The 12,521-nt window shown below is 47.4% G+C and overlaps 1 protein-coding gene across 3 annotated transcripts in view; it reads left to right on the forward strand.

Annotated features, from left to right (window-relative positions):
- Positions 1-5,481, forward strand: part of LOC135399228 (sodium-dependent nutrient amino acid transporter 1-like) — a 28,889-nt gene extending 23,408 nt beyond the window's left edge. For all 3 annotated transcript variants that reach the window (XM_064631022.1, XM_064631021.1, XM_064631023.1), the window contains exons 12-15: positions 2,421-2,520; positions 2,590-2,690; positions 3,376-3,549; positions 4,805-5,481. In XM_064631022.1, coding sequence (XP_064487092.1) covers positions 2,421-2,520; positions 2,590-2,690; positions 3,376-3,549; positions 4,805-4,999 — 570 coding nt within the window. In that variant the 3' untranslated portion in view covers positions 5,000-5,481. The remainder of the gene's footprint in view (positions 1-2,420; positions 2,521-2,589; positions 2,691-3,375; positions 3,550-4,804) is intronic.
- Positions 5,482-12,521: the final 7,040 nt, after the last annotated feature.

Genomic DNA, 12,521 nt, shown 5'->3' on the forward strand with positions numbered 1-12,521 from the left:
AAAACTTGAAGTTAACACTCAGTTGTTCCCTCAGACGTTAGTTGGTGACGTGATTAATTGGAATTGGAAAAGAAATAAAAATTTGGAGATGTTAGAACTGACCCAATCAGAACTGGCTACTCCAAAACGCGTTTGTGGGTGGAAAACTAGATCCAGAAAAAATAGAAGAAAAAAAACAGGAAGGACGTAGAGCGGGTGAAGCAGGAGAAAGGTGATTAATGTTTCAGTGACAATAGCTCTCGTTATAGTGAGCAACGAGATCACTCCAGTTCTGCTGGGCTAAAATTATGACAAATCTCTCATAATTTTTTTATTTCTTCGCAATGCAACAACCCATGTCGTTGTTGCTGTGCTTTGTTGCTGCCACCTTGCAACCTGTTGCTCCCAGTGTTGTACGCAAGACTACAATGCCTTTGCAGGAGGAATAGACTTGGCTTATATCGTCTACCCGGAAGCGCTTGCCAACATCGCAAGCAACTATGCGCGTTAAGTTCGAGCTAAGGGACCGTTGATCTTGGTAAAAATGTTTATCGGCGTTGGTGTAACCGGGCCTAAATGTGTAAAACACCAAGGATAATCAAAGACGGCGTGCGGGCACAGTGTGCGGACGATCTTCCTGGCGACGTTTCGGCGCAGCGCCAGGTTCTCTCGCTATGGTATATTTCATCACGCCTGTCGAGCTGTAGAGATACGGGCTTAGATTAGGGTGCTTGAGAATAGTGGACCCAAAACGCAAGTACAGCTCCCGTCAACCTTAATAATAACACTGGAAAAAAATTTTTCTGAGTTCCAAGCGCGATAACAGCCACCTAGGGGGCACTGGGGGAGTGGTATGTTAACATACAAAATCCTTGCGTTAAACTAACAGAATAATTTTGTTCAACTAAGATTTCCTCATGGCCCCAAGGCTTGCTGTAATCGCGCTCGGGAACGAGACCATATTTTTTATAGTGTTATTATTAAGGTTGACTGGAGCTGTACTTTCATGCACACATCGGCATCTCCCTCGCGTTGTTGCGTAGTGTCTCGCCTGGGTTCCAGGACCCAATGGGCAGACGCTATGTGGTGACCAAGACCAGTTTTATGTTTCAAACTGATTTCAGACAACCGTGCCTCCAACAGTACAGGTTAGACGGTTTCGAGAATATACCGGGTGTTTCAGTTAATTCCCCGGGCTAAATAATTCGCGAACCGGTGCAGCAATCGAAGAACTTTTACAAGTATCTGTCCAATACCGCCTACAAGATGCGCACCGCGTGAATGAGCGGGAGGTGCTCATTATATAAATAAAAATTCAAATGAGTTTCGTGAAAAAAGCTAACTTCTAAAGCAGGGCGCCGTCGGCATTAAAATGGGTACCACCCTTTTGAGACCTTCAGTGGACACCTTTTAGAGAAAAATCTGCCACCGAAGCGGGTCATTTGTTGCAGTAATTAATTGGTTTCGGTTTACGTATTTTTGTCGCGGCTGGTCGCGGCGAAGCGCAAAAGGACGTAATTTATTGGCGTAATTCATTGGTGGATAAGGGAGTGGAAGAGCGGCCTTTTGCGCTTCACCGCGACCAGCCAAGACAAAAATATGTAAACCGAAATTAATTTATTACTGCGACAAATGACCCGCTTCGGTTGCAGATTTTTCTCTAAAAGGTATCTACTGAAGGTCCCAAAAGGGGTAGTACCCATCTTAATGCCGACGGCGCCCTGCTTTAGAAGTTAGCTTTTTTCACGAAACTCATTTGAATTTTTATTTAAATAATGAGCGCCTCCCGCTCATTCACGCGGTGCGCATCTTTAGGCGGTATTGGACAGATACTTGTAAAAAAGAAAGTTATTCGATTGGTGCACCGGTTCGCGAATTATTTAGCCCGGGCATTTAACTGAAACACCCGGTATAGGGCTTTCATAACGCAGACTGGTGTCTTGCGATTGCGGGCTAATAACCGAGGCTTAAAAAAAAAAATATATCGATAAATAAGGTCGCCTTTTGCGAACATAAGGCGTCGTTAAATATTAGTAGTAAAAATATTTGGTACCAAAGAACAAAACATTGTTGTGTCGTTGTTGTTGTTATTGGGCGCGTTAAGTGACTGCTCCGGAAGCACATCTATGGAACGGATACCACTTACGACACCACCCACGGTTATGATCAATACGAACGTAGAAAGCCAGCTAGTTTGAAGTACTTTCCGCAGTTTACGTCCGCAGAAACAGAAACGAAACAGAAACAGAAAAAACAGAGACGCCAACAACGAACAGCCCGCATCTCGCCGCTCCAGGGACGCACTAGGACAGTCGCTTTTCCGAATGACTTCGGCGAGCCGCTTTGCTAAACGCTGCCGTGGCATCCAGCATATCTCTTCCCGTTAGATATTAGCGCTAGGGCATCTTGTTTTGAGAATACCCAACATTCCGCCTGTGCAGGCCGGGCAGTACATCATGAGGATCCTGGACAACTACGGCGTCGGCGGTGCCGTCTTCTTTTACGCCATCTTGGAAAGCGTCTCTATCATGTGGATTTACGGTACGTCCTATACCATGGTGTAACGGCAAAGGGGGGCCGTAACAGTTTGTCCTTTTCGCTCTGTTTCAGGGTACAGAAGCTTCTGCAAAGACATTGAGTTCATGTTGAACATGAGGGTCGGTGTCTTCTGGAAAGTGACCTGGGCTTTCATGGCTCCCATCCTGCTTATAGTAAGCGTAGTTTTTTACAGCTTTTTCATTATCTTCCACTTCGCGTGATTTCCCACCATCGGTGACATGAAAAACGAAAAAGAAAATTAAATGGAGAGAGGCTTCATAAAACATAGGACCTATATTCTGCATTTACGTGTTGTTATCTGCTAGTTAAAGGAGCTAAACGGTTAACGGAGAACTAAAGTGATACTATTTGTCCACACGTAGTGAAAGATGTCGCTACTTTGACACCAACATAAAAGGAACAGGAGTCATCCGTTGCGTCGTTCGCGATTTATGAGCGAAAGAAACCCCCAATTTACGCTTTCCCCATCCCTATCCCTCTAAGAAGGCCGACAATGCGGAGCGTGCTCTTATTGGCTTCCCCAAACGATCTGTCCACACTCCACTTCCTCATGCGCTCTTCTGCCTTTAAGCGTCGTCTGTAACCAGAGTCTTGGAAGCGCTTTCTCAAGAGTTTTGGTACCGTACTTTCGACTCAATTTCGATCATTTTCAGCTTCCCTCTTCAGAACTCCATTGAGCTTACTCAGATCGCCATAGATGTTTATGCTCAATTAACATCGCGTAACCTTCCGAAATTACATCATATATGCTAGCGATATTTGGTAATGTAACTACGCGAACAAGCCGAAAGTGTATAGATCCTGTTGACACCTGCGGACGTCTTCTATTCGCTGCAGGGCATATTCGTCTATGGCAACATACTCCTCTTCATGGATGGAGGCGGAGCTGGAAAGGGCATACCGTGGTGGGGTAACCTCCTTGGTTGGATGCTCGCTGCCGTCTGCCTTATCCAGATACCCGTGTGGATGGTTGTGGTCGTCCGAAAAACAAAAGGAAGCTCCCTATTAGAGGTGAGAGCCATTTCTTTCGCAGATCGTTCAGTTTTTAGTGCACCTCGAAAAATCTCCTCCCCTCGTTGATGAAGTGTATACCGTTTGCAAAGCAGACGCAAAGCAAATGCCTGAGCAAATCTATGCAGGCGTTTTTTACGCTTTACACGTAAGTCCATGAATGAATAACCATCTGCTTGCAAACGTGTGACATCAGAACAGGAAAAATCTTTTCAACAATGGCTTGATGCGCACAGTGCATAGAGTTTCCAAAATGCGCGCTAGGTTCGCGAAAACAGTGGCCGCTTTTTTCAGTTCTTGGACGCATTATCATGCGTTCAAGAATAAATATTTTTTTTAAATGTATGGACGCAACGGCTACAATACGAGAGACATACTGCTTGTGCAGTACGCAGGACTCCTGCTAGCCGTGTTTACAGCAGCCACATTATTTTGGTGGCGACAATTGGGGATATTTCGTTGCCACAGGCGATACCTTACCCAATGGATTTTTTTCACACGCGCCTCGTATCCTAGCGGTTGTCCAGCCAAACACGCCCGGTGCGCGCCAAAACACAGCCAGCGCCATCTTGGCGCCATCTATCGACTATGTAGGGAACCCTCTTCGGCGCCGTCAGGGTCACAGAGCATGCGCGAAAGCGCTGTGAAAAAGGTCCATTTGTCGAGTAACATTAGTGAAACTCTAATGATGAACTTCACAGTGAGTGACCAAGTTATTCACCAAACAGAAGTCTTAGGGCAGAGCGTTGATCGCCTGGACTTGAGCTTCCATGAACTACGTTTTTTTTTTTTTTTTTTTTAGGAAGTAATAATTTTGTCATAGTGGGTTGGCGAGGGTCTGGCCGATTTAGTGACACTGTAAACGTGGTCCCGGAAACGTGGTCTCTGAAGAAAACTGTGTTCCAGATTCTCCAAGTGACCACCGTTACGACATACGTGCACGCGGGAGACGATGCAAGGCTTTAAGACTATCTAGCAATCTGCTTAAAAACCACCGCTCAAGTTCTTTTCTTGTGCATCGTGGAGTGAGAACAACGCAAATGTCTTGGGAGGCACGTCCTCTGTGTATCCGATTCACGCTGCTTTAGGACTATGTCGGAAACGAGCGTTGTTCAAATGATTATCATTCAGCTTCACTAGACGTTGCACATGAGAAAACTGATGGTCTAAGGCTGGAACAACATAGAAAGGACAAACACATAATTTTCATCATCTTTCATCTTCACTAAACATGTTCTGCTCTATTCTTCCATAGCGTTTGCGGCGGTCCTTTAGGCCCGCCATGGACTGGGGGCCCCGCGATCTAGAGACACGACACCAGTGGAAGATCATGAAGGATGGCCTGGAAGACAAGGGCATGGCACCGCCACCGTACGCCGTAGCAGTACTGCCCCTCTCAAATGGATTGAGCAATCCCGCTTTCGAGATGACAGAAAGGACTTCGCTTTAATAGCAAAAAAAGATAGTGTATAATATAATGTGGACCGGCGATGTTGCTCGTTGAGCACAGTTCGTGGACATATTTATATGCGGGCACACATCATGGGGCGTCGATACGGTGCAAGGACAACAACATGAAGACATTACTGAAGGCGCTTGTCAACAGAAGTGAAGTTGAAGCCAACAGAAGATTACACGTTCTTCATAAGGGAACTTCACACAGCAACACTTCTGGCGTCTATTGTTCGCCCCCAGGGGGACAAGTGGGAAATTTGCCCCCCCACTCCCGTATTTTCGCTTCCCGAAGGGTGTCTTTGTTACTCCCCTTCAGGCGGGCTCTGGGGGGCAGTTGCCCCCCCCCCACACACACACACAAAAAAAGAAAGAAATTAGAATAAAACTTCAGACAAATGGGGGGTCTGAAGTTTTCCTGGAATTTTTTGTGCGCACTATGGTGATGTTGAAAGAAAATTAAAAACCAAGCAAAATCTCGCCCTATGCATTTTCAATGGTCTCTCTCACGCAAACACCGTCATTTTTTCTTTTGTTTTCCAAGTTTGGGGTGTAGGATAAACACCGCAGATAGTGTTATGCGCATGTAAGGTTGCTTTGTCTCCGTACTTGATGAGCAGTGCGCAGTTGGTGTCGATTTCGAGACTGCGTTGCCCGTAAATCTCAATTTCAATGCTCAATTCAATTCAGTTCAATTGCGAGGTACACTTCCTCACCGATTCGCTGGATTTTCTATCTTTCTACAAGGATAGCTAATGGTTTTGTACCGCACCCCTTGTACGTTCTTAGTTCATTGCCCAGCCTAGGAATGCACTATGCAACACGAAAGGCACCGCGACCGATAACGCGAAGATAACGAGAGCTCACCAGTTGAGCAATCATCATCCACCGCGGGAACTAGCAGTAAAGATAAGCACCCGACATACCTCCGGTAATATCAAATTCCGGCAAATTTCATGAGTGACGATGAGTTCTTTCCGGGTATTCTACACTTCTAGTAATCCCCATCATTGACTCTGAAATGATGCCACGCTCTGAGGCATTCGCACTATCACACTTTACATAGCGTTATCGGAAGAATAAGAAAAAAAAAAGCACCTATCGTGAACAAGATATAGGTACTGTATTTGTCCAGCTCAAGTGGGGCATTTGTCGAGTTGAATGGAAAATTTTCCACAATCCACGTGGAAAGGGTAGAGTGAAAGACACGAAAAGGTGTGCAGGTCAGTAGAGGTGTGTCTTACCTGCAGTGAGCGACCACAGTATGCAAAGGCAGGTGTGGTGACTTTGATGCTGGTACAGAGTGAAGTTAAGTCGTGCAGAGCACAAATTAAACTGAGCAATAAGAAAACCTGCACAACGCTCTCTAGACCAGAAGCGGTAGTGAAAAGTCATCTTTAGAATCGATAATGGTAATGCTACTGTGATGTTATACGGAAGGTTCGTCTGCGCATCGTGGCGACATGTCGTACGTGGCGCAGGGTAAGGCTGCGGATAATTTGGACCACCTGGGGTTCTTTTGACGTGCGCCGGAAATCTCCGACACGGTGCTGGAAGCAATGTTTACCTCCCCCCCCCCCCACACACACACAAGCTATCGCCCTCGGCCGGGATGGAACCCGCGATCTTGAGCTCAGCAAGGCCAGCACGTTGCTGAGCGCCCCCTGGAGTACTATTGGGATATTAGGCTTCGTTGTGCTCTTCAGTATGTACTCGCTTGGTGAAATATTTCAAGAAATGTTCCAGAAAATCGGAGATTTATCTTTTGCTTCCCTGTTTCGTACGGTTTTTCTTGTACCGTATATTAACGTATACGTATTAAGCTGTTTTTTTAAGTAATCTGGCTTCACCGGAATAACGGCTGTCCATAAGCAACGCCAACAGCTATTCCAAGCAGTCCTTACCATTACCGATAATATTACGCGGCTGGGGGAACAAACGATTTTACAAAGATGCGCGCGCCACCAAGCGCGCGGCGCAAAGCAGCATGGGAACTCTGAGGGACTTTGCCTTGTCGTCTGCTTCGATTATGGTTTACCCCGGCTGACGCTGCTGCGCACACAATGAATGTTGTTGTTCTTCTTCTACATCCGTCTCTGGCAGTCTCGTTGTTTCTGTTTTTAATTCCGTGTTAGCGCCGCGAAGCGACTGTGGCTATGAGCGGTGTACAGACGTGGACAGATGGAGAGTGGACAGCAGGAACGATGTGGGCAAGCTTACGTTTGTTCCATCCTACAGTTGGCAACACAACGAGTAGGGGACAGGGGGGGTGACCGTCTCGTGATGCTTTAAAGGGACTGGAGGGAGGGATTCGGTGGCCCTTTTTTGAAAACGGAATACTGCAAACTTACCCGACAAAGCACGTCACGGTTATTAAATTACCGATTTTTTAAATTCCGTGCTAGCTCCGCGAGGCAACTGCGGTTATGAGCGGCGTACAGAGAGGATAGCAGTAGGGCGCGGGGGTTAGTATGCATCCTGGGCCGACTTTTTTGGGGGGTACTGTGTTGACTATCGTCTGGAAAGTCTTCGGAAAACCCAGGGAAGACCTCAGACGGCACAGCCGGTGACAGGATTCGAACCCGTGTCACCTCCCAGTCTCGGCGTGGAAAGCGATCATCCTAACCACTATGCCACGGGAGCTGGTATTAACGAATTAAACTGGTAAAGAGTGCAGAGCATGCAACAATGAGAACGGCTACGCCGCCGCTCTGCGGAAAAGTCCGTGATAGGATACAGAAATCGTCTGCTTTTGCGCACGCGCTAGTGCACCGGCGTGAGCAGACGACTTTCAGAAGTGATTGTGGACGGCGGCAGCTCTCGTACATTTTCTTTCAGTTCTCAGGCGAAAAACGAGTGTTCTAAGAAGTGGCCCACATGCTGGTATAGAACAACTATGTCAATCCTCAGAGACAAATTGAAAATCGCAGGACAACCCCATCTACAATCACAAATGTGATGACACCCATCGTCGGCACGCGTAGTCGCATTACAGCTCCAACCAAAATATATAACGCACGCTTCCATTACACTCCCCGTTGTACACTGAGGGCCAGTTCTAACTTGGCGAAGCCTGACGCGGCGTCGTGAGCGGGCGGCGGAAATAGACGCGCATTTCCGGAGTCGGGAGAGGTGAGACGTCGAGCCAAAAAAAAAAAAAAAAACTGCCATATCGAATTTCTTTCACGACGTCGGCGAGAGCTGCCGAGAACGACAGCTGGCGACCGATTAGGTGCTACAGAAAGGCCACGCCTCCTGATTTTTCGTCTGCTTTGGACGACGGAATGCCACTGTGGTGGGAACATGAAAATCGTGCGCGCTGACGGGGCGGCGGAAATGCGCCTCTTCTTCCGCCGCCTGCTCACGACGCCGCGTCGCGGGCGTCGCCAAGTGAGAACTGGCCCTGACCATGTTTCGAAATGAAGTGTCGCTGACGACGTACATGGAGAAGGAGCGCTTATTTACAGGAGTGTTTATAGTATTTATTTAAAAACCGGACTAAATACCCGCGGAAAGCAAACACGTGACTTAGCTTCCACCGTATCCGTTTATGCACCACATTCTCGGAGACCCCATCTTCAATGCACGGGCTACATTCTCCGCTCGCGGAGGAATACGTCTGAGCGTCCCCATTTCGAGAGCAAAGGGGATGACTCAACCCGACGTCCTTCTGCAGGTCCCAACTGCCATGACAACGAAGACTTCCCCCAGGCCGACGTCATGCGTGACGTTGCATGAGAGCGAAGTTCAGCTTTCGTCGTCTGCTATTACGGCACGTTTAGACAAATTTATCGAAAGCGACTTGGTTATTCTGAATGAAACTTTGACGGTTGTATGTGTGCAGTACTCGTGAAGATAGTTTTGGCTAAGTTTCGGAATCGCCCCGGCTGTACGGAACCTATGAGCCCTTTGCGTGCCACTGTAGAAAGGTCTATTGTGGCCAGCCGCAGCTTTACATGACATAATGACACGCTTGCCTTTCAGAATTCACGTGTTGACTGATGTGTAAGGTCAAAAAGGGGAGATGCTTTTGCTTATCTTGAGCTGCTAATAATAATATGCTCTGGTCTCCCTTCAAATCCGCGTATTGATCTTTCGCGGTGGAGGGAGGCGAAAGGGAGCCGGTCCTTCACATTTGGAGAAGGGCCCCTTGACAACGCGGTCCGCCCCTGGGTGGGCGTGTCTTTGAATGGTACGGCCGATAACAAGGTCGTCGGGGCAGCATCGCTTGCGGTGAAACATGGTCAATGACGTCTTGAAACATACGGGACACTATCAATCAACCTATCCGCACTATCTCTCTCCAATATCGTACATGGGCAGCGCCATTTTGGGTGGCAAGTGGATCGGAAAGGATTGAAATGGCTAATTCTTCCGATTTGCAAATCTAGTGGATTTTTGTTACAATTGGATGATTGGATGAACGCCATCTAGACAACGCAAGGCACGTCGGGAATTGCCGTCTTCCGTTCGTCGTTCTTCCGCTGCCGGCTTAGCCACCTTGCTGTTGGTGCACATTCTGTCGTCGGTACGATTTTTTAAATTACGTAAACAACATGAGTCATTGAAATAAAAAGGCAAGGATGTTTTATCTATAAAATTGAGTAATTAAACTTAAAATTGTTCAGCACAATGCCGTTCTCTTATTATTAGTTGTTGTTCTATCATTTCGTTGTGATCGCTGCTTTCAATATGGCGGCTTTGCGGCACTCGCTTCTACAAAGGGTGACTCCACCCTACACAGAGGGAGCTAGCATTCAGGCACCCTAGTTTAATGGCCGTGTGTTTCAATGATCATTGGAGGCAGCCCATGTTACAGTTGTACAGTGTGCGTGGTGATCGTTGAGGTACAGCCATGCTCGCTAAAAGTTACATCGTTTTGTTTAGGAAGTCTAACGAAAGTTTCCACGAATTGAGACGGTTCCATAAACGCTTCTTACTGGGTGCTCCAAACCAGTGGCAAAATTATACTCTGCTAATGTTATGTTTACGCGAGTTGAATTGAATGGAATAAAATTTTGACAGTGAAAAAAAATTTGAAATTTGAACGCATCTCCCTACGAACTCTCCTACTGCTGGACTGGACCCCTCTCCCATCTTGCAAATCGACTATTCAGAATATGCCAGTGCTCTTTGCGCACGCGTTGCATCCTGGGAGAACTGTCCGTCATGTTTCGTTCTCGCTTACTTTGACTCCTCGTGGACAATCGGTGAAGAGAGAAGGAACCGAAACAGCTTGGAGACCTCTTCCTCCTTTGTTATCAGCAACTTCCCATAGTTCAAAGCGGCACTAAGCTGTCTGGGGTTTTTGGAGCAACAACAAGAACAATAAATGATGACAATGAGATGGGGATTTTTGGAAGTCGTCTATTCAAGTGCACAGGTGTCAATTTTTGAAGGTCTGCTGAGCCTGTACAACTTTCGATGACGAAGGGAACGGGTGATGTAATCACATGCCGACAAATTGCAATGATGTCATGTTCTGGAGAGGGTACTCGTACCAAGTAACGACGCCGGCGTCCGGGAAGGGTCACGTGGTGCAGAAGTCACGTGACGCTGATCGAAAGAAGGGAAAATAGGAGTGATGTCTCTCCCTCTTTTGGGTTTTCTCCAAGGTCGGAGTGGTCGTACGATATGTCACGTGGGGTTTCGCTAACGGAGTGCAAAAGGTGAAACACCGGAAGACGCGAAGGGCAACAACGTTGCCACATGAGAGCCGCGTGCTCCGTCGTTGCGTAACATGACGTCACGGTTCTCAAAAATAGAAATTTAATTTTCTCTAGCTTTGGCGTCACGTAGAGCCAGAATATTTCGCAGGAATGTAAAGTGAGACAGGACGATTTCAGTAACAAAGCTTTCCCCCTTGCCACGTGTCTGTTGCTTACTGCACCTTCGTGTACTTGGTCTGTTCAAGATCGTCTTGCAGAACGGGTGCAGTACGATAGCTTCGATGACAATTAAAACGATTGTACACACAATAATCTCTTCACACGTGTGAATCAGCACTGGAGGACGTCCAGATAACGAACACGTGCCGACAGTTTCGCAATGATAGTATAGAGTTAATCTGCACCACTCCTGCGACAAGGTCACAAGTCGCATACCGACACTTCGTCTCAGCCCAAGCAGCAGAATGCGCTGAAAGTTGGGTGCAATAGGGGTGGCCGGTATGTGTCTTATCAATGTTCTTTAGTCTCACGAGTCTGTCCAAGGCCTTCCACCTACCCGTCCACCCCCATTGCACTCGACTTTCGGTACATTGTGCTGCTTGGGAGGTAGCAGGCGAAATAAAAGGCTATCTCGTTTTATTTGGCACGATCCGATTCGATAAAATAGCATTATCCGATAATCACACACTTCATTGCTCTAATGGAACGGGATGGGAATATCAGGGCCCGCAGAATAGTCACAATAGAATAGACACGTGGAATAGCTGAGCTGCTTGTAGCGCGCCATTGAATTGCTTTTGAATTTAGGATATTTCAGAGGTAGTGATATGGTGAAACAATTTTCCGGAATTTCCACGTATTAGACGTCCGTCAAATATCAAAGTTTTCATGTTCTGCAAGTACATCGAAGCGTTGCGTTGGGTAACGTGGTGCTAGACTAGGGCCCGGATTTTTAAATGATACTTTCGTTTCCGATTTCCCTCTTTTCCTCCGAGAGAGAACCTTCGGCCCAATGAGACCTCTCCCTGTTTGTAAACAAATGACGTCATAGTATTCGACAGCGCCACCGGTTTGGTAGAGTTGAACTATACGCTCAAAGCTATGGAGCGACCAAAGTGCTCAGTTGGGGTTGGTGTGACATTACTAGTTTAGGTTGCCAAGGGGGACGTCTAGCTGACGTAGAGCTGTTTCTGTTGTCGTGTCTCCTACTTTGCCCGACGTCCCCCTTGGCAACCTAAACTAGTAACTATGGGGCGAACAAGGTGGCGCGCGGAAACCACGGTCTTGAGGGGATTACGATGATCCCTAAAAGGGACGCGACCTTCTGTCCTACTTTTCTTTCAATAGGAGGCAGCGAACAAGTGCCCATTCGTGGAACCCAGCTCTCCCCTTCCGATCTGTTTCGGTTTCAGTCTGTCTACCAACGTCATGTTGACGTTTCTCGGGTAGAGGTTTGTTTCAAACAAGCGCCGGGGCTGCCTTTGGATAGGGTTTGGACCTTTTTCACCGCGGGCTATGCGCATGCGTGTGACCTTGATGCGCCGGAGAGGATTATATCCGTCTTCACTAGATGGCGCACTATGGGGACAACAGAAGTACGGACCAGTGGGGAGACCGCACGAATGGCGCGACCCTGTCAGCACCACTCCGGACTAGTTTTGGTCCTTTGTGCTATCCACGCGGATTTGTTTGGACGCGCGCCGGGCATGGTTCGTTGGACAGCCGCTAGGATACGACCGTAGGTGGGGAAGTTACTTTTATTTTGTAGTGCACTACCGTTACTCGCTACTTTTTCGAAAAGTAACGCGTTACGTTATTCGTTACTGTTGCGATAGTAGGTAACGCGTTACT

Source organism: Ornithodoros turicata, chromosome 6 (assembly GCF_037126465.1).
Source record: "Ornithodoros turicata isolate Travis chromosome 6, ASM3712646v1, whole genome shotgun sequence".
Lineage (NCBI taxonomy): Eukaryota > Metazoa > Arthropoda > Arachnida > Ixodida > Argasidae > Ornithodoros > Ornithodoros turicata.